Below are 21,590 nucleotides of genomic sequence, written 5' to 3'. Positions count from 1 at the left end.
TATGAAACAGAAAGCCCTCACCAGACACCAAATCTGCTGGCATTTTGGTCTTGGACTTCCCAGCTCCAGGTCTTCGAGCAATCAATTTCTGTTGTTTATAAGTCACATAATTTATGGCATTTTGTTATAGCAGCCCAAAGGGATCAAGAAAATATGTAAGGCAATGTCACAATATTATTCATATTTGTATCCGTATTAATTCCCTAAAATACTATGGTCATTTTCATGATTATAAGAAAACTGTAGAACATCTTTGTGTTGGCACAGCCGTTTATTTCTCCATTATTCAAAATTCTCTGGCATTCCTAAATCTTCTTTCCACATTGCTATTGACTTCAAGCAAACTCTTGTAGCAGTTTTCAGAAACTATATGCCTGGCTCCCCCTTTCTGCAGTATCTATGCAGAGTCAATGCAGAGAGTCCCCACTCTTCTGGGCTAGAATATGATTCATGGCCTTTTGCTTTTTGTGCTTGACTCAAGGAAGTAGATGGCAATTAACCAACATGTGTTCCTTTCCCTCAGCTCCCTTCCTTCCTCTCCCCTCCTCTATGCCTCTACCTACTTCATCAGCAAATTCTCTCTCTCTAAACCTGACAGATTCATAATCCTTCTCAGCCCAGCATGACAGGAAGTTATGCCCAATCAACCTAAGTTGGTGTCTGAAATCTATTGGTTGAATCTGGCTCAGTTCTTTATCTAAACAACGAATAGCAGCTTATTGGCTTTTCTGCCTGTTCTTAATGTGTAATCACATCCTGTCACCCACTGGGTAGCTACTGGCTTCTCCTCATCCATATTCCGGCAATTTTTACACATAGCTATCTCCATAACAGAAAGGGACTCTGGAAGAATAAAGGAAGTTTTCCCCGACAGGTGAGCAAAACTTACCGGAAGTGAGAAGAGCATGGTGTACCTGGAGCACATGATTCATCTCTTTGCTCTTCTGACTTTTGGCTAATAGAGAGTTATTGTCCCCCGTGTTTCTGAGACATGCCAGAACCTTCTTCAGAGTATCTCTCTGAGAGACATCCAAGTAGGTTTTAACCATGGTCTGAAGGCTCACAATCATCTTATTGATTGATGACACTAATTTATGCCTTCAATATCTTTCCATTCTAAACATATTATGGCCACAGAACCCATTGCGAATGTTTGATGCGAGTGGTTTTCTTTTTTGTCTCCATTAATATTTGTGTTTTATTCCATGTTACATTATCGCAGCTCCTTACATACTTTCAATGAAGGCTTTGCTGCAAGGCTGCCTTTAGAATATCTTCTTTCCTATAAATCCTAAGACTTTTATTTCAACTTCCTCATTTGCTCTTTCATTGGTTCACACTTCATTAGCATTTAGAAACGAAAATTTCATAATATTTTGATATGAAAACACATTTTTCAGAAGTCTCAAAAGCTGGAGGAAAAAAAAGAAATACTGAAAGATACCAAGGGAAAAATACTGACTTGCTAAAAAGAGGCCTTCCCTATACCATGTGTGTTCATGGGCACTCTCCTTTCTCTTGACCTCAGGGTCCCTTCCTGGTATGTTGGCCTGTATTGGGAACATCATCATGCTATAAATTACATCTTTAAAGCATCCTCTCAATACATTCAGTTTATGTTGTGTGATAATTAACTACAATAATTACAAGAGGGACCAAAATCATGAACGATGGTATGACAGGAGATAGAGGCAGAGGGAGGCGGTTGCAGCAGGAATTAAACACAGTTTAAGCTGACCAGTTTCAAGCAGGAGGAAATGATCCCTGTAAAAGGACCCAGGAGAAAGCTCATGATTTGAAGATGTAATTAAACATGGAGGAGGAACAAGCTAAAATTGTGGGCCTGTGTTTTGGATAACCTACAAACAGAGAGAAGAGGAAGAAACTGAAATTTACGGTGTGTCAAAAATGTAGCTGGTCCTGTGCTAGGCACGTTGTGTGTGTTGTCTTTTAGAATCATGAAGGAAGGTTTGCATTTTAAATCTGACCCTTTACTGAGCCTAATTTTCAGTGGAGCACAGAATTACAACAGGGGGTTTAAAGGGATGCGTGGTCAACGTTCTGAATCTCAAACCCACTAGTTCCTCCTCGCTAAGGTGCCCAGAACCTGGAAACTTTGCACATGCCCGAGTCCTAGATCATTCCATGCATCCCATTCACATTCCAATCAAAATCCACTCCTACCTAACTGGCAACTTGGAAAGAATCTGATAAATTCGTCACTTTAATTGTTGACAAGGACATATCATTTACCCTTCCTAGAGCTGTTGGATTTTAACAGGGAGAATCCACTTAACCCACAAGGAACTCCCTAAATGTCGAACTTTAAGCTTACATAAAAAGAAGAGATACATGGAGAATTATTAGGGTCAAATACTCTCTTACAGTACTTCTGAAATGACATTAAGAGGGTGCCAGCAAGTTTGCCTAATTTCAGCCAATTTTAGGGCTAACTAAAAGGCAGCGTGATGTGGAAAAGATTACAAGCCTCAGCAGCAGACTCCACTGCTTCCACCACTTGCCCTCCATGTGACTTCAGGTGACTTTCTTAGTTTCTCTGACACTAAGTTTTATTATCTGTAAAAGACAGATAATAATATACCCACAGCAGAGAGGATTAAATGATTTGGTGGTCCATTTTAACACAACATATGCTTTCCTAAAGAGCTCTCACTCTGCAAAATAATTGAAAGATAACAGAGTCTATAAGACTGTGGGCATACTGAACAGCAGCCGAACTGAGGACCTTTCACCTTCCTGCTGCAGATTTTAATTCTCCTGCCACTCTGCTTATCCCTTTCCAAGGAAAATTTGTGTGAATACACACAACTGCTCTTGAGACTGATATCCTTCTCCATGTACTGATTACATATGAGCTAGCTGCTGGTATCAAAACAAGTACTGCAGAACAGACTTGTACAAAATGACTCGGGGGGATTATATCTGTATATATACATATATGTGTGTGTGTGTATTTATATATATATTGCTTTAGTTTTCCTTCTCTTTTTGTTTGATTGATTTTTTGAAAGCTGTAGGGATTCAATTGCAGAAAGAAAATCCTTTCCTTTCTTATTCCAAGATACATGTGAGTAGAAACATAAGTTAACCTGAGGGGGAGAAAAAGGATACATGTGTAGGATTTGGTTTTCTTCACATATGAAGCTCTTTAAGCAGGCATAATATTCAAAATATTTCATGACCAAAATAGCAGTGTGATCAAGCAATCAGAAAGATGCTGGCCTGGTGTTGGCAGTGCCTGGGAGGGTCATACTGGCCAGGTGAAAACTCTTTAGTAGCCTAAAACCTCTACAAAAAAATTCTTGGAATTGATAAATGATTTCAGCACAGTAGCAGGATACAAAATCAACACACAAAAATCAGTAGCATTTCTTTTCTCCAATAGTGAACATGCAGAAGGAGAAATCAAGAAAGCCTGCCCATTTACAATAGCCACCAAAAAAAATAAAATACTTAGGAATTGAGTTAACCAAGGAGGTGAAAAATCTCTATAATGAGAACTACAAACCACTGCTGAGAGAAATTAGAGAGGATACAAGAAGATGGAAAGATATTCCATGCTCTTGGATTGGAAGAATCAACATAGTGAAAATGTCCATACTACCCAAAGTGATATACAAATTCAATGCAATCCCCATCAAAATTCCAAAGACATTTTTCTCAGAAATGGAAAAAACTATTCAGACATTTATATGGAACAATAAAAGACCACGAATAGCCAAAGCAATGCTCAGCAAAAAAAATAAAGCTGGAGGCATAACACTACCTGACTTTAAGCTATACTACAAAGCTATAATAACCAAAACAGTATGGTACTGGCATAAAAGCAGACACACTGACCAATGGAATAGAATAGAGAATCCAGAAATCAACCCACACACTTACTGCCATCTGATCTTTGACAAAGGCACCAAGCCTATTCACTGGGGAAGGGACTGCCTCTTCAGCAAGTGGTACTGGGATAACTGGATATCGATATGCAGGAGAATGAAACTAGATCCATACCTCTCACCGTATACTAAAATCAACTCAAAATGGATTAAGGATTTAAATATACACCCTGAGACAATAAAACTTCTTAAAGAAAACATAGGAGAAACACTTCAGGAAATAGGACTGGGCACAGACTTCATGAATACGACCCCAAAAGCACGGGCAACCAAAGGAAAAATAAACAAATGGGATTATATCAAACTAAAAAGCTTCTGCACAGCAAAAGAAACAATTAAAAGAGTTAAAAGACAACCAACAGAGTGGGAGAAAATATTTGCAAAATATACATCTGACAAAGGATTAATATCCAGAATATATAAAGAACTCAAACAACTTTACAAGAAGAAAACAAGCAACCCAATTAAAAAATGGGCAAAAGAGCTAAGTAGGCATTTCTCTAAGGAAGATATACAAATGGCCAACAGACATATGAAAAAATGCTCAACATCACTCAGCATCCGGGAAATGCAAATCAAAACCACATTGAGATACCATCTAACCCCAGTTAGGATGGCTAAAATCCAAAAGACTATGAACGATAAATGCTGGCGAGGCTGCGGAGAAAAAGGAACTCTCATACATTGTTGGTGGGACTGCAAAATGGTGCAGCCTCTATGGAAAATGGTATGGAGGTTCCTTAAACAATTGCAAATAGATCTACCATACGACCCAGCCATCCCACTGTTGGGAATATACCCAGAGGAATGGAAATCATCAAGTCGAAGGTATACCTGTTCCCCAATGTTCATCGCAGCACTCTTTACAATAGCCAAGAGTTGGAACCAGCCCAAATGCCCATCATCAGATGAGTGGATACGGAAAATGTGGTACATCTACACAATGGAATACTACTCAGCTATAAAAACGAATGAAATACTGCCATTTGCAACAACATGGATGGACCTTGAGAGAATTATATTAAGTGAAACAAGTCAGGCAGAGAAAGAGAAATACCACATGTTCTCACTTATTGGTGGGAGCTAAAAATTAATATATAAATTCACACACACACATACACACACACACACAGAAACCGGGGGGGGGGGGGGGAGAAGATATAACAAACACAATTATTTGAAGTTGATACAACAAGCAAACAGAAAGGACATTGTTGGGGGGGAGGGGGGAGGGAGAAGGGAGGGAGGTTTTGGTGATGGGGAGCAATAATCAGCTACAATGTATATCGACAAAATAAAATTTAAAAAAATAATAAATAAATAAATAAAAAATAAAAGCTACGTAGAAAGAGAAGGTCAGATAATAAAATAAAATAAGATAATAAAAAAAAAAAAGAAAAAAAGAAAACTCTTTAGTTTCTTGGGCCTGCATGGAGGTCCCAAGCATTCCAGTGGAAGGGCCAGTGATGGCTGGATAGAGGGGTGGTACTGGCAAGATGCAGGGTTCTGCGTGTTTACTAAGAAGTATTACCATATTTTAAAAGGCAGTATGATCTTTGGTAATTTCCACCTGATATTAGCCCTGTCTTTTTGATATTTATTTGTATCTATCCTTATGACACCCAGAAACCATGAAACTAAATTGAGCCATAGTGGCCATCTGTCTGGCTCAGGAAGGCTTACAAGGTTATTCGGATCCTTTACTGAAAAGACTGCTTTACCTTCCAGGAGCATCCCCTTTCTCATCAAACCACACTTCCTCTCCAGACACACCGATGAATGAGGACTTGATAAGGAAGTCCAGGAGCTTGCTGCCATCAATGGGCTTCATGGCATCACAGAGGCCCACGTGGCCAGGGCAGAGGGCATGGTGCATATTCTGCAGCCCGTGGGCCATGGCATAGATGGCATTGATGACAAACCCCATCTTACTGTCTTGGACATAGTTTTCTTCTAAGCTTTCATTGCCTGTAACAATAAAAACAGACCATTACTGATGTCACAATACAGAAAACTAGGCCTGCAGGTGTAATTTGCAAAAGCTTTTCAAGGCTCTCAGAGGAAGGGAAAGAACAATGACATTGAACCAAGTCCACCTGTTTGAGCTTTGTACTTGTGACTAGCTTTAGTATATTCTCTCTGCAAATAGTTTATTCTGTTTCGTTTTCTCTATTCAATAATGGTGTTATGAGATATAAAAGAAACTCCATACAGGTGATATAAAGAACTTTCAAATATTGTAAAGAAATCCTTAAGGAGCAATGGAAATAACTCTTGTTCTCTCTTGGTTTACAGGAAATTATACTAAAAGTCTCCCTATATCACAGTACTGGAAACATTTTTTGTATCCTCTATAACAATCCACAATTCATGGTGATTCAGTTTGTGCATTATCTAATCCCTTGTATTTTCATTTGGTTATTCCACTATTTTTATTATCCCTAGGGCCACAAAAACCCAGAATTAGAACTAGATATTATGAAACTTTTCTTATATATAGTTGGCAGTGAAGAAGTACTTAAATCAGATTTACTAATGATTAGAAATTTGGGTAAAATGTTTCTTGATGGAAGCGTCATACCACTCATTAATTTTAGCCTTTAGTTTTTGCCTGTGAATTTGAAAAACCCTGCAATCATTCCTACCTATATCACAGGGGATTAAAAGTTCCACAACTGCTAAGCAGTTTCACAAGAACAGTATTGTGTCAAATATAAACTCCATATTTAAAGTCTAAACTTTAGGATTTATACATGGGTGAGAAATTTGGGGACCATATGGATTTGCTGAAATGAAAACAGGCCTTGGAAACCAAGTAGATTTGGAGCACACCACTGACATCATACAGAAACTTTGTACTTAGTTCCAGAAATTTGCTTCTTTCTGCAGTGGCTTTCCCTGCCTCACTTGAGGGGTGTATGTGTTGTGTGCTCAAAGTACTAGATGTGGGGAAAGTTGGAAAGTTCAGCTGCTCATGGGGTTGAAACCGACATGAGGCTCCTCACACTCCCTGCAGGCTGCTCTCCTTTCTCCAGTCTAAATAGGCCACTAGATGATAAGGTTCCTGGGCTAAAGAATAGAAGAACGTATTTCGGAAATTAGAGTTTGTAGTATTTAGAAAAAATGATAAAGAGTTTTGACTTTGATGTTGAGCTTGGCACAAATAAAGAAATTTTTAGAGAGTTCTGTTTAAAGACTGATCTATTTAGATGTAGTTGAAAATGTAAAAAAGGTACATGTGTATCTGTCCTAAGAGTGAGATGCAAAATACTCCAGCTAGGTTGAAGGGGGAACAGAATAGATTTTAACTTATCTTACTGCTTTGCTTAATAGGACACTGTTAAAAGTGTAATTTGCTAAAGTAATAATTTCCAAATTGAAAGGAAATTCTCTAAGAGGACATGAGGAGTAAGAAAGTCAGAAAGTGCATTTTAAAATCAAACCTCACCGAATAGGTATAGAAAGTTATATAAGAAAAAAGCAAAGATCCTCCTTATAAAAATTGCAAAGTCATTGAAATAGGGTGACATGTCTGTCACCTAGAATCTCTGGACCTTAATGTTAGTTTTCTGGTCCTTCTTCTCCAAACTTACTAGGATAATAAAAGAGGTAAATTAGTGACATCTCTCTGATATTTTAAATATGCCCTTATAGGCTGCCACTAACCCCCAAATGCTGGAGCTAAATATTAAAGCCACCAGAAGCAAATAAATGAGCAAGATTTTTTTTAAAAAAGGAAAAAATACAAAAATTAAGTGGCAAAATAACCTTCAATGCAGTAGCCACTTAAAGGGTCCATCCATCTGAAGTTGCAGCTATTACAGTCAACCTAGGACCAAACTGTAGGGAAATATGAGATTAAACACTCATGTTCTTTACCAAATGACAACTTCTCTGTTAGGGACAAGTCTTATGGCCATTGAGTTTGCTGTTCTTGTTTTGATAACTACTACTTAATATTTATTTTATATAAATGAAAAGTTATGTTGTTGTCCCCAGTGCAAATTTCTTAAGCCAGTGGTTGTCTAGTGGATACCTCATTTATCAGTACTGAGACAATAACCGTTCTTGAATTTCTGTGAGATCGATGTTTTACTTTTGATCCTTATTTAGGGTGATCATATAACTTATTGTCCAAACCGAGTCACTTTTCAGGGTGAAAATGAGTGAAAGTGAGGCAAGTAATCATTATTCTAGAACACAGATATAAACAAGGCAGCCTGGGAAAACTGCAACATGTCTCTTCAGCCAAGTGCCCTCTAAAATTGTATCTATCTACTACTGATGTTATTATGGGTGATAGCTACGTGTGTGTGTATGTGTATATATACATACACACATAAATATGCACATCAAAAAGTTCATAGAAAAATAGTATTAAAAGATAATAGCAGTATTTCCATGAACTTTTTGAAGTACCTTCGTGCGTATACATGTATATATATATATATATTATAAGCAACCAGTAGAATATTCTCTTCAGTTTTAACTAATTTGACATTTATCTAATTTTAGCAGGAAATATACACAATAATAATAATAGCTATCATTTTTTGAGTGCTTATTATATACAATACTCAATAAATGAGCTTTAATGCTCACCATTTTTTGGTCAAATAGACATTAGCCTCACCATTTTATAGGTTGCATCATTTATAAGTGAGAGCAGGGTATAACTTGGATCCAAATACAACCTTGGTCCTTGGTCCTTGTTCTTTCTGTTACACTTAGTGGCAGTGCAGGTGCAGACATAGAAATCTATAGAGGAAGCACCTCCCTGGTGATAGAGGACACAGCATCCTGCTGTGCACCAGCATCATTGCCAAGGCTAGTTGGGGCTTCTCCCTGGCAATTTTGCACAGCTGCCTCTCAGTCTAGAGGTACTGGCACCAATCTATCAGGAGTACACTAGGACAAAGAAGCCCATTCTGTCAGTATTTGTCACATACAGAGCCAGGAGGCTAGACGAGTTTCCAGGGAATATTTGCAACACAATAGCTGGCACTCCTTTTCAAAATAAACACAAAGAGCCTGTGTATTTGTGTCAATCCTGAGTGAGCACGTGCACTTCCCTAGCCTGGCAGCCCACAGGCTCTGCAAAGGAGTGGGGATGCTACTATCAGAAAGAACTCTCTCTTCAGCTACCCTTCAGTCAGCCGTGCTGGCTCCAATCTAGTGAACTAACATTTAGGAATGATACAGAGTTAGAAAAGCATGTGGCCTTTACAGGACCATTTTCTTTGTCATAGTAAGTGTCCTAGAAAATGTTGCTGGGATCCATCAACTAACAAACAAAATATATTACAGGCTTCTCTGTCCTCCAAAGAGTCTATATTTTCATAACCAGTGAATAGAGTATTAAAAACTAATAACATTGTCACTTGGTGGGAAGATAAAAACACTGATTCCCTGGAATTAAAAGCCTTTTCATAACACGAGTCCTAGAGCTATTAGTGGGACGGGGATTTTATGATTCATTTCTGTGGTGCAATAGCTATTACAGGCCACTAGGGTAGCATTAAATCATTACCTTTTGTGATATACTAAAGAGAAACAAATAATTGTAGTCGACTGTGTTTGTTTACCTTCAAAAGAATACCTGCGGAACTGCCTCAAAGTGGATTGTGAAAATAGCTACCTTGATTCTAAATAGCAATCTTGTTCTTATTGCAAAAGAACAACAAGGGCTATAAATTGCTACCTGAGTGCAGCCTCCATGGGGCTAGGAACAGACAATGTGCCTTCTGAGAACGGGAAATTCGTGATGGTTGGGAGAAGGATTGGCAATTCCATCCTCCACTGTTTAGGATGGTTATTCAGCAGACTGGTATAGCAGAAAGAACTCTGGACTAGGCACATGAGCAACTGGGATCTACATACAGTGGTGCTATATTATCAACAATGTATTTCGACCAAGGATCTTGGACAAGGATCTTGACTTCATGGGCCTCGGTTTTCTAATCTATAAAATAACACAGACAGATCCAATTATCTTCCTGAAGATTTCTTTTCCCTCTAAAGTTCCATGCTTTGCTCCTCCAATTTCACATTTACTACTTGGCAAAGCCATTCACATAGATTATCTTTCCCAAACCTCATACACCATTTGAGATAGGTTCTATTATCCCCATGTTGCAAACGAGAAGACACGTGCAGAGAAGTTAAGTTACGGCTGGGAGCACACTCTCTTTTCCCCTCACCTTGTATTTCCTTGTGAACAGACTCCCACTGAATAACACCTTGGGCCTCTCTTCTTACCTTATGGGAAGAGGAGTGATTCACCTTATTGTTGGACTGAGAAAAATAAACTGGGCACTTGACTCAAAGATTTTGGTTTGGTTCTCTGTTTTGTTATCTAGTTCTGGGGTCAAGTATTCAAATCTATTGTGGGCTAATATCTAATTCATATGCCTATTCAGTTTGTTTTTCTGTCATTTTTTTTTTCTTCAATTTTAAAAAACTTTTTCATTGAGAAATAACTCACCTATGTGCAGAAGTGTGCAGATATCTTTACTGTACAGGTCACTTAATTCTTATATATGTACACATCTCCATGTAATTGCTGCCCAGATCATGGCATAGTGTTTCCAGAAGGTGTTCATTAATTTAGGGCTTCCTTTATTTATAACAGCCATGTTTTGTAGATTTCAGTGTGTAGGCCCCATGTATCTGATTTTTCTGGTACTATGACAATTAGTTACTTAGATTTTTTAATTGTTTGTTACTAATTTATGGGAATCCTATTGACATTAGTATATCAACCCTATATTCTTCAAGTTTGCTAAATTTATTTATCAATTATAACTTTTTATAAATTATTTTGAATGTTCTATAAACACTCAAATTACCAATAAAACTGATGTTTAATCTCCATCTGTGTTCTCCTGGGTCTACTTCTTATATGCATCTAAATTTGGGAAGGAAGTGCATTGGCTGCCCCGCTAAGGTCCCAGCAGTCCTATATTCAAGGTCACACAGCTAACAGGACAGAAGCAGTATTCATATGCAGGCATTCCATGCAGAGCAGCACTCTACATGCACATAGCAGCTGTACCCAGCTGGTGGAGCAGTCCCATTACAGACAACAAGACATTTGTTAGCAAAATTAATCAGTTTGATGTTTATTTGTTCTGAGTTTTTAGTAATATTGTCCCAGTTTGAATGCCCAGAGTTGAAAAATACAGAAAATGGTTTGAAGGCATGTTTAGCTCCAATAAAGTAACTTCGTTGGTACCTGTTCTTTCTATTTTGTTAATGCTACCCTACCACTATGCATGCAGGTCTAGTGATTTGCCTTTTCAAATTTATACCATCCACATTAACTTCAAATTAAAAAAACAAACACAATAAGTATTCTTCTATTGCCTTATAAAACAAGGAAGTATTCTGGGGAACATTGGTAAACATAACTCTCCCCAAAGAAAATAATCTTCTGATTTCTTGGCATTTGTAGCTATCTGCTGCTTTATCCAATAGCATCATATATTCAATATATAATTTAATACTATCTCAATTCAGATCTCAATAGAAAGGGCAGCAATTATTTTCTATTGTTAACACATCAAGCAAAGGAATTGAAATTTATATTCCTTGAAATGGCCTGAGTATTAGATTTATTGAAGCTTCCTTAATCGGGTCATTTTTTTTTTTTTTTTCTGTATAATGACCTCAACGGACTAATGTGCCCTCAATTTTGCTTGAAGGCCTGGGCTGCTAGATTTTCTTTATGCTCTTTCATAGAGAATTTGTGATAAGATTCAGAACAATCTAGCTTTGCTCAAGCTCCAGTTTAGAATCTGAATTTTTTGTTTCCTCTGACATTGTATTATACTCTTTCCCTACAGGGTTCTCTCTGCTCACATCACAGAAAAATAAGACCCCTCCATTATTTTCTATTCTCTTTATTAAAATGTAAATTAACTCCTATGTAGGATGGAAGAGAAGAAAGGAAGGATTATTTAATCAAGCATATGTTATTATCACTGTTATTATTAGTCAAATTTCTATTGCTTAATCCCAACTGGTTTTAACATATGTGAACAATACAACCATTTTTCTAAATACATCATCCCAATCTATTGTTAAGAGATATATCCTCCAGTTATAAGACAAATAGACAGTAGACTCCCTGCAAATTGATGATAATATATGGTAAGCATTCAACTCCCTGAAAAAGCAATTACATTTAGCTAATTCAGATTTCAAAAAAGTATGGTATGTGTGACAAACAAATAAGGACAATCACCGGCAAGTTTAAGTGAGGCTGAGGAACAGTCAGTAACATTCAGTTGAACTGCAGGATTCTGTTTCTCTACAGAGAGAAAACAAGGGCAGCTTGCGGTTTGCCTTTTCTTTTATTACTGATCTGGCACAAAGTAGTGTCATGAAGTTGTAACCCACTCCCCGTGGAGTAACTAATCTTTGCAGGTCTGCAGTAAGCACTTGGCAGGTAATCATACAGATGTAGCTAGTTACAGAGAGTGGGCTGCTTTAGCCAGTGTGAGAAGTTACACTGTTATTAAAATTGATCAGGAATCAATTCCCTTCTCAACAACCTGCTGGGTCAGAATCCTTGCTAAGCCTATTCCTCTTGGCTTCTTCCACAGTCTAAGGAGGCAGACCTATGTTCACATAGATGATAGAAAGAATCATATGTGATAGGATCACGGGTGATAGGAAGGATGCTTCCTTTTAGATATGTAAGAGAGTGCTGTGGTTTAATCCTCTTTGAGCTCCTGTCAATGGTTTGTGATTTTTTGAGTGTCTCTAATTTCATGCTGCAGTGATTTAGGTTGAGCTAATAATATAAAATGGATTTTGCAGAAACACAAGAGCTGTTTATGAAAACTCTTCTTATCTCTGACCTATTAATTAAAGTCTAGCATAACATCTTCTGGTAACCAATATAGGGTTTTGCTAATTACAAAAATAAAACCATAAATGGTATATGGCATCAGCACTGTAAATTCACTTTTATGATTAACTTCTGATTAAAACAATACAGGATTTATAACTTGACAAAATGCTGTACATAAAAAAGCCTACTTTGGGCCACATTAAAGAGTTTCATGTTTTTCAGCTATTTTCATGGAATTTACCTGTCAAGTAGATGAAATGAAAGCATGAAACAGAAGCCTGCCATGTTATGGACAGATTTGGGGGCTTAAATATAGGCCATAAGCTTTACTACAATGCCTGCATAATCTGGCGATAAGAAATACTGTGGATTTTTGTTTAAGGTTCATTTCCCTAGGGCACTATTAGTTGATATTTTAAGTTGTTATTTTATCATCCTAGGTAGATTGCAACACTATCTGTCCCTATGTTGCTATTGTGGGGATTTTTTTAATGGCGTGTTATATTTTCTATGGGCCTCCCAATGGCATCTCTTGAAAGAGTCAAATTTGGAATTCCTAAGGGCCTAATAAAGACTTATGCTAGTGAGACTTTAGCCAATATCTGTCACAGAAATTACAAGATTAGTTCCTCAGATTAATGTTGTCAAGAGCATATAGGCAAGGAGACCTTAGTAAAATCTATTGATAAAACAAATGTAGAGTCTAGACTTCATGAAAATCTGTCTGGATAGTAAGACACTCTGTTCAGGTTGTGAAGGGCATAGTTACAAAAACAGGAATGCCAAATACAGATTCTGTAATAAGAAGGATCACCATGAGAGGTCACAGGCCTGATCCAAATCTATTAAAATTACACTCAGGAATGGAATATAAGCACTATACTGTAGTTGGTAAAGTTGTTTTTCATGGCGTCTGTTTTAACAATTCTGAAATAGCTGCACATATACATACCATGGTTGAAATAAATAAGGGAGTGTCATCTGGTAGAAGCCAACTTTATCACTGTCAAAATAGGAAGTTACAGATAAGCAAAAGGGAAAAGCTAAAATAAACCATGTTTTACTGGAATTGAGTTGGCAACATTAGTATGAATTTAAGTTTAGTTTAATACATAAACTGATAAATTTATATAGAAATGATTACATATATATATTTTCCTGTGGACTGGTGTACATCTATTTCCTAGTTCTTTCTGCTGAATCAACAACACCCCAATAGCAACAAGCATGCACAATGCTCAGATCTTGGGTTCTAACACCATTCTCCGCTAAAAAGGATCAGGACTCATTTGGATAACGAACCAACTGCAGGGAAGAGGTGGGAAATATGCAAGGTGAGCCTGGAGCAACTTGTAGAGCCAGAAAGGGAAAAAGTGCTCAAGAACAAAACAATGGAGATATGTCAAGGGGACACTAGAGAGCCAACTGAAAGAATTCTAATGGCTAAAGCCAGAGCAATTTGAGCAACAAAATAAATAATGTAATATTAAATTATAATTCAAAGTATAAAATGAACACCCATGCTGACATAAATAATTAAATAAAAATAATAAATAGGGGAGAAGAGACAAATATCCTCTATATAAGAATAAGTTATTTCCAAATAATTCATGTAGACACTATGTCCTCAACACAGTGGAACATAACTTCTCGTCCTTTAAGTATCAGATACACTTAGTGACTTGCTTACAAAGAGTATAGCATCAAAAATGGTATAAAAAGTATGTTGACAGTAGAGAGATCTAGTAAACACTGCCTTAGCCAGGTGATCTATGTTAACATTATCAGTCATAAATTGATAATGTGTACTCTTGAGAATGTCACTCACCTCTGTTGTCTTCCTCTCCATGTTCCCAGTCTAACTACAGGAAATACATTAGCTAAACTCAAATTTAGAAACATTCTACAAAACACTTGACTGGTACTCCTAAAAACTGCCATGATCATCAAAAACAAGGAAAGTTTGACGGCTGTCACAAGCACAAAGAATCCTAAGCAGACATGAAAAATAAATGTAATGTGATATCCTAAATAGGATTCTGGAACCAACAAAGGAAAAACTGATGAAATTTGAAAAAAAAAAAATGTATGAAGTTTAATTAATAATAATGTATCAATGTTGGTTCATTAATTGTGGCAAACGTTACATAGCAATATAAACAGTTAACAGTAGAGGAATCAGGAATCAGGGTACAGGAGAACTCTCTGTAATATATTTTCAACTCTTCTTTAAACGTATTCTAAAATACAAACTTTATTTTTTCAAATGTCTAAGGATCAGTATCACACATGTCCAGTATTAGATAGTAAGAGATGAACTTGATGGAGTGCTTGCTATGTGGCAGGAACTCAGTCAGGTACTTTTCGTGTATTATCTTATTCACTTCACAAGGACTTATGAAATCAGTGATATTACTATGACCAGCTTACTGATAAACAATCCAAGGACTGGATGGTCAAATAACTTGTCCAAGATCACACAGCCAGATAGTGGTGGTCATTAGCCTGTGACATTCCACAACATTTCATCACACGGTGAAATTGTCATGATTTATTTCACATGGCTGATGTTGATATACAGGCAGAATTTTTAGCATGGTTCTTTCATATAGAGATGCTCCATTCATTGCTGCATGGAGAAGGTTCAAATCAATAGAAAAAAAAATTTGGAAAGAAACTCACCACTAAGAATCAGTATTCTAGATTCTATAACTCTCAGACCAACCTGTCCACAAGAAACTATGTCCCCAAGAAACTAATTCCCCAAGGTTTCATCTGAGCTCCCAGACTGCTCTTGGTCATCCCCCCTCAACATAATTGTTGCCCACGCACTTAAAAAGCTGGAAGTGCATCTTTCACTGGAAAAACCTTCTGTTCTAGGGGGATATATCCACAGGAGTTTATTGTAAGACTCTAATTAAACCAGTGGACTTTGAGGCAGGCACACAGTCTTGTTGTTAATATTAGTTTGAAGAATGAATGGCAAGAACAAACTTTGAAGAGGTTCTAAGGCACCACTCAGAACTCTCTCAGGTAGTGCCCATGGTCCATGCCTGTAGTTAAAAAGACTGAACTGTTGGTGTTAGGTCTTTGCAGACTGACCTTGCTCAAGTTTATTAAAACATATTAATCAAAAACATGCTTGAGAAACATATGAGTTTTAGCATCTCTGGGCCAATATTTTTATCAACTGTGGGACTTTTTTAGTGCTTTATGGGAACTTTGCTTTCTAGGATGCCATGCATTATACCCTTTTTGGATGATGTCTCCATTGTGAGATTCAGTCCTACTAAAATACTAATTCGGAAACAAGAGATTAGACAAACACAAATGTGGTCAAGGTGCTTCTTTGCATACACATTACTTACTCATTTTTTTGCACCAAATGTGAACTTTTTCTCTTTTTTTTCAACAAAGTTATTTATTAATTAAAATGTATTAATTGCACATATTTGTAGGATACAGATTTATATTTCAATACATGTATACAATGTGTACTGATCAAACCAGGTTAATTAGCATATCCATCATTGCAAAACTTTATCATTTTTTGTAATGAAAACATATGACTTTTTCTAATAGAAAAAGAAAATAATCTTCAACCAGAGCTTGTAATTTAGATGAAATAGGACCATCTTACCTTCCCCCTGATGTATGTATTTCATCCTCAAAACCACATAAACAAGGAGCCAATTCTACAGAGAAAAAGGATGGCAGAGATCTTGCCACCCTGCTAACCACTATGGTTCAAAACTGAGAAAGCAGGAGTGATGGACCAAGGCTACTCAAATCAAGGTGAGACTGAAGGAAGGAACAATGGGCACCTGTAACTCATCATAAAGGAAGGAGAAAACTAGGCTAATATGCTAAATTTACATCGAAGCATGTGTTACTTGAGGGCAATCCTGGTTCTGGGTGCAAAATCCAGTGATAGTAGAACTCATGTGTGTATGTGGGTGTTGCAAACTTGGACATGTCTTGAGTTAAATAGCTGTATGCTTGCATTCAAAGCACGTACCATTGTGGGGCCTTCTGTTTAGCAGCATCCTTCAACTGAACTTCTCCTGGAAAGAGACAACCTTCTTCTCATTAACGCGGGGCATGCTGAACTATCACAGCAACAGATTAGATATATGACTTTGGTCCCCCTGCACTGATTTCTTATATAGGTAGGAACAGAAAAGCAGCTGCAGAGATGAATTCCCCCCTCAACTAGGTATAAGAAAGCTGTTGTAGAAATTGGATTGCTGAGAAATGAGCACTGGCACCAAGGCAGGTATATTCATCCTATAAATGCTCAGAAATGTTTGAGAAAGGAAAACCAGTGAAAAGATTGGTTAGCATGACATCGCCACGTTGATCAAATATGACAGCTTCTTCTAGTGGTGAGGTCAACAGGAAATCCGTTAAAAGCATCTTCTCTAAGAACACACCTGGCATTGATTTTTCACTTGTGCTCCCTGAAAGCTCACAGAACTATGAAGCAAAAGCAGCAATGATTCCCATTTGCCTCAACAACTGCTGGACCATAATCTCCACGTGTGTCTGCAACTGCTGATGTAAGCTGAAACAGCATACGAAATTCCTTGGCAGAATTTTTTCAAGTTATAGTCCAGAGGAAAAAGCCTATTTTACGTGCCAAGGGATATTGCGGTTTAGTGTTGAGTTTCTGCTGTCCCTGGTGTCCAGCAGTTGAATGCTATGGTGATGCAAGTTATGGAAGCCCAGAGCAGCTTTTGATGCAAAGGAAAAGGATAGCTGGGGGTCATTTTGCTTCCATAAATCTATCATTACATGTCCCCTATTTCTTGCTGCCAATTGCCAAAATGCCATGATATTGTCAGAGTAGACTGTGATGTAAGCACACCTTGTTTGTTTTCATACAGTAATGAGTTATTTAGACAATTGTCTTCTACATTATCTTAATTGTTCTCATAGTGAATGACTGACAGCTCAGGAATAAGATGATGATCTAACTGAGACTTTATTACTATCGATGGTGACTACAATACATTTAAGAACATTCGAAAGGACACTTGATATGATAACTATAAGCTTTCACTGAGATTATTGAATAAAAATTGTAACATAAAATAAAGTGTCTGTTTAATATATGAGTCAAATGAGGAGCTCTTAATATCTGTAGAAGTAAAATAAGAAGCTATGTATAAATGGAAAAAAAGGGGGGGGGGTTAGGCAATTATTTCAGCCTGAAGCAGTAAGTGAGAATGTTCTCTAAATCCCTTAAAAGTACAACCAAACTGCTGTTCCATTTTCAGCCACAATATCCCTTGTGAACTGAGTTTGGTTGGAAGAGACTTATTCAAGGCTGACGTCCGTTCAGTTCTCTGATGGAATAAAGATGTCAGTACCTAGAATAATAGGAATTTTTAATAGCTTTTAGGATAAAATTTAAATGAGAATGCCAGCCTATTCATTGAAGCTATTCAGCTGAATAAGAATTTAATACTGCAGTGGTTGCATTCCTATTGTGAAAATCACTCACTCAGCTGTCCATGGAGCATGTTCCATATGTCTAATTCATTACTGTTGGTATATAATAGAGTCACATTGTGTGGGTCCAACTATAAGAACAAGACTTTAGAAAAGAAACCAGTCACTGAGAAATCTCAGGGAAGCTTCATGGAGAAAGTTGGATAGAAAACTACTAATAAGCAAGGGTAGGACACAGAGTAAAGACAGGAGTGGGAGGAGAAAGGGGTTCCTATTAGCAGTAATATTGATGGAGATACAAAGCAGAGAGAAGATGCTGAGTACAGAAGAAACAGGAAGGATCTAGGCCCTTATTAACTTGGTTAATAAAAATAACAATAATAATAGGTGTTATTTATTGAATTTTAAATAGCCAGTCAGAAGACTTTAGACTTGAAGCAATAAGTTAAAGGGAGCCTCTATATTCTTTCAGCATAGAAGGCTCAGGCTACTTCCTGGCATTATTACTCCTCTTTAGGTCTTATCTCCTAGACGGTGTCCATTCCACAGTGACCACCCTAAACATGCACAGACTCACGAGTCTCACTCTAAGCCTTAGACCCCCATGAGGTCCTGAGGAAGATGTGTGAACTGCGGAGGGAAACAAAGCAAAGTTAACTCTCTCCTATTAGCAGGGTATTGGGCCCCCAAACCAAATTCAGAGTTCAAACAGGAGGGGATAGGCCACATTGAAACCCTGTTAAACCTGAGCTTTTTAGACTCAAGAATTTCAACCTACTTCACCTTTTCCATGCCCGCCCAACACCAAACTTAGGACCCTTTGAGCTTGAATTATATCACCGTTGAAAAAGTCAACTCATGATACATCCGACACAGCTCAGTAAAATGAGGCCATTATCTTCCATGGTAAAAATATACTAGCATTCTTGCCCTATATTTTCCCTAATATTTATCCTGTTTGAGGTTAGGAATATAGGAAGTTTTTATTTTTCTTGCTTGTACACAAAAGTACAGCTGTGCATACCTGATCATTTCCTTTATATAAATCCCTTACACTAAAGTTGCTCAATCTAGATGTTTTTTTAGACTCTTGACAGGTATTGAAAAATTACCTTCCAGAAAAACTGTGCCACTTAGTCTACCATTAGCTACATATCTGAGTGCCCATTTTATCCCATCCTGATGAACACTAGATACTATCATTTGTAAAATATATACCAGCTTGACAAGCAGAAAATTATTTCTTCTATTTGCTTTGTTTGATTACTAGAAGAAGTAAACCTTTTTAAATCTTGTGAATTGTGTGCTCCCATCTGTTCCCTCATTTTTAAATTAATAATGGTAATATTTATTATAGATTTTCAAGTACTTTTACTTTCTTCACTTTTGTGAATTTTACTGTAAGTAAACACAAAGTATAAATCTGATTTACTAAGCACGACACTGTGCTGTATCATTAGAACAAGACTTTCCTGGCAGGGAAGTAGCTGGAAGCAGGGCTTTCTGAATGTCTGCCACAGCACACAGATCAGGTCCATAAGAAGGCCAAGTCGTGTGCAGGCAACAATGCCAGGGATTAGGAAGCTGGATTAATATCTCTGTCCCTTACTTTCCATATTTAGTTTAGTTCCTTTGTTCACTTGTTCAATGAACATTTTAGCAATATATCTCTCAAACGAAGTAATTATATTAAAACACTCAATTTCATTATTACTCTGCTGAATGTGTAAGAGCATTTGATGGTTTGTTATGATTTTACAAATCTTTTTTTTCTAATTAAAAGAGAAAAAGTAGTAGAAAGAAAGAAGATAGAGAAGTGAAGGCATAAAAAAGAATGAAATATTATCATTTGCAACAACATGGATGAACCTGGAGAAACCTATGTTGAGTGAAACAGGCAAAGCACAGAGGGATAAATATCACATGTGCTCACTCATATGTGGGAGCTAAGAGAGAAAGAAGGAAGGGAAGAAAGACCGCTGTAGTGTGTTGGACTTGAGAGGGAGAACATTCCTTGGAATACAAAGTGGGGTGGGGGAAGGGGGAGGGGGAGGGACGTTGGGGATAATTGGTTGGGGCACACAGGGTACAAATGCAATTTTTGGTAACAGTATTCTGCCAGCATGAAGCTGGCCCTCACATCATGGGCACGAGGGGTGACAATTAGCTTTCTGTCTCATGAATATTCATAATAAAAAAATATAAATAAATTTTAAAAAATTGATGCCCCTTGAGAAAAAAAAAAGAAGTGAAAGCATTCCTAACATCATATAAACATCACCAGACAGAACCTGGGACATGAGAGACACTGGGAGTAAAAAGTAGGCCACCAGATTCTGCTGTGGAAGTCTAATCTAGAGGTAGAGCCCTATACCCAGGGAGTATTGAGTATTGCTGGGGCTGCCATACTGCACACCACCAGAGGCACCATTTTCAAAGAACATGATGATCATGTTCCATCGTGTTGCCCTTGGAATTGTGCAACACAAATGCCCTTCCTGGAAGTAGGGACAGGGTTAGGCAAATAAGTTCAGCAGAAAAGAGCAAGCCCATGTTGGGACTTTGGCAACAGGAAATAATGGAAGAGCCATGCAGACACCTGCAACCTGACAGTGCCTTTCAATGGGCTGTTCCAGGAAAGAACTTTACTCTCTAGGAAAAGGATTATCAAGAACAAGTTTAGAAAAAACACTGTGATACTATAGAAGCTACCAGGAAAGGGTCTCATGCACAGAAAATATAGAGATTCGGCTATTGAAACTGGGTTCAAAGTGGGATCATGTCATGGGATCATGTCTCAGGATCAAAGCAGAAGAGTTACCATTAATGGGGCATGGGGAAAGCCAGGAGGTCAAGGGTAGGAGGAGAAAAGGTGATTCCTCTTGAGTAGAGAGATTTAGCCGATACTATTGAGGCCCTGCCCAGATCACCATTACCTGCCAGAACACTCATCTCGAAGTTGGTGGAGTATTGCTGAGAGCAAGGCACAGCTGGCATCTTTTACACAGAACTGTTCTTGTGCAAGCAGGAGACACCTATCAGGAAGGATCTGCCTCCCCACCCTTCGCCCCATGGAAGAACTCAGTCAATGACTGACAGACATTGAAGTTCAAAAGCCTGGCCCAGACTCCATCCCCAGCCCCACTGAGTGCACACCAATTAGGGAGGCGCCTAGCCAGAGAGGTCCAAGATCCTCGGAGACTGCGTGCCCTGCAATGACAGTGCACAACCAAGCAGGTAGGCCTCTTTGCCACCGCCTGACTCCATCCCCAGCCCTGCTGAGTGTGCGCTGATCAGAGAGGTGCCAAGATCTGTGGGGACCACGCACCCTGTGGTGCCAGCACATGGCTCAGCAGGTAGGTCTCACC

General features: G+C 38.0%; 1 protein-coding gene across 3 annotated transcripts in view; it reads right to left on the bottom strand.

The window, feature by feature from the left end:
* The window catches only part of GRM1 (glutamate metabotropic receptor 1), a 421,403-nt gene that overhangs the window by 67,992 nt on the left and 331,821 nt on the right, over nt 1–21,590 (bottom strand). For all 3 annotated transcript variants that reach the window (XM_063097650.1, XM_063097651.1, XM_063097652.1), the window contains exon 4: nt 5,633–5,879. In XM_063097650.1, the coding sequence (XP_062953720.1) occupies nt 5,633–5,879 (247 nt within the window). The remainder of the gene's footprint in view (nt 1–5,632; nt 5,880–21,590) is intronic.

This window comes from Cynocephalus volans, chromosome 5 (assembly GCF_027409185.1).
Source record: "Cynocephalus volans isolate mCynVol1 chromosome 5, mCynVol1.pri, whole genome shotgun sequence".
In the NCBI taxonomy this organism is placed as follows: Eukaryota; Metazoa; Chordata; class Mammalia; order Dermoptera; family Cynocephalidae; genus Cynocephalus; species Cynocephalus volans.
The sequence above is the reverse complement of the archived record's forward strand: the minus strand, read 5'-3'. Positions and strand labels throughout refer to the sequence as shown.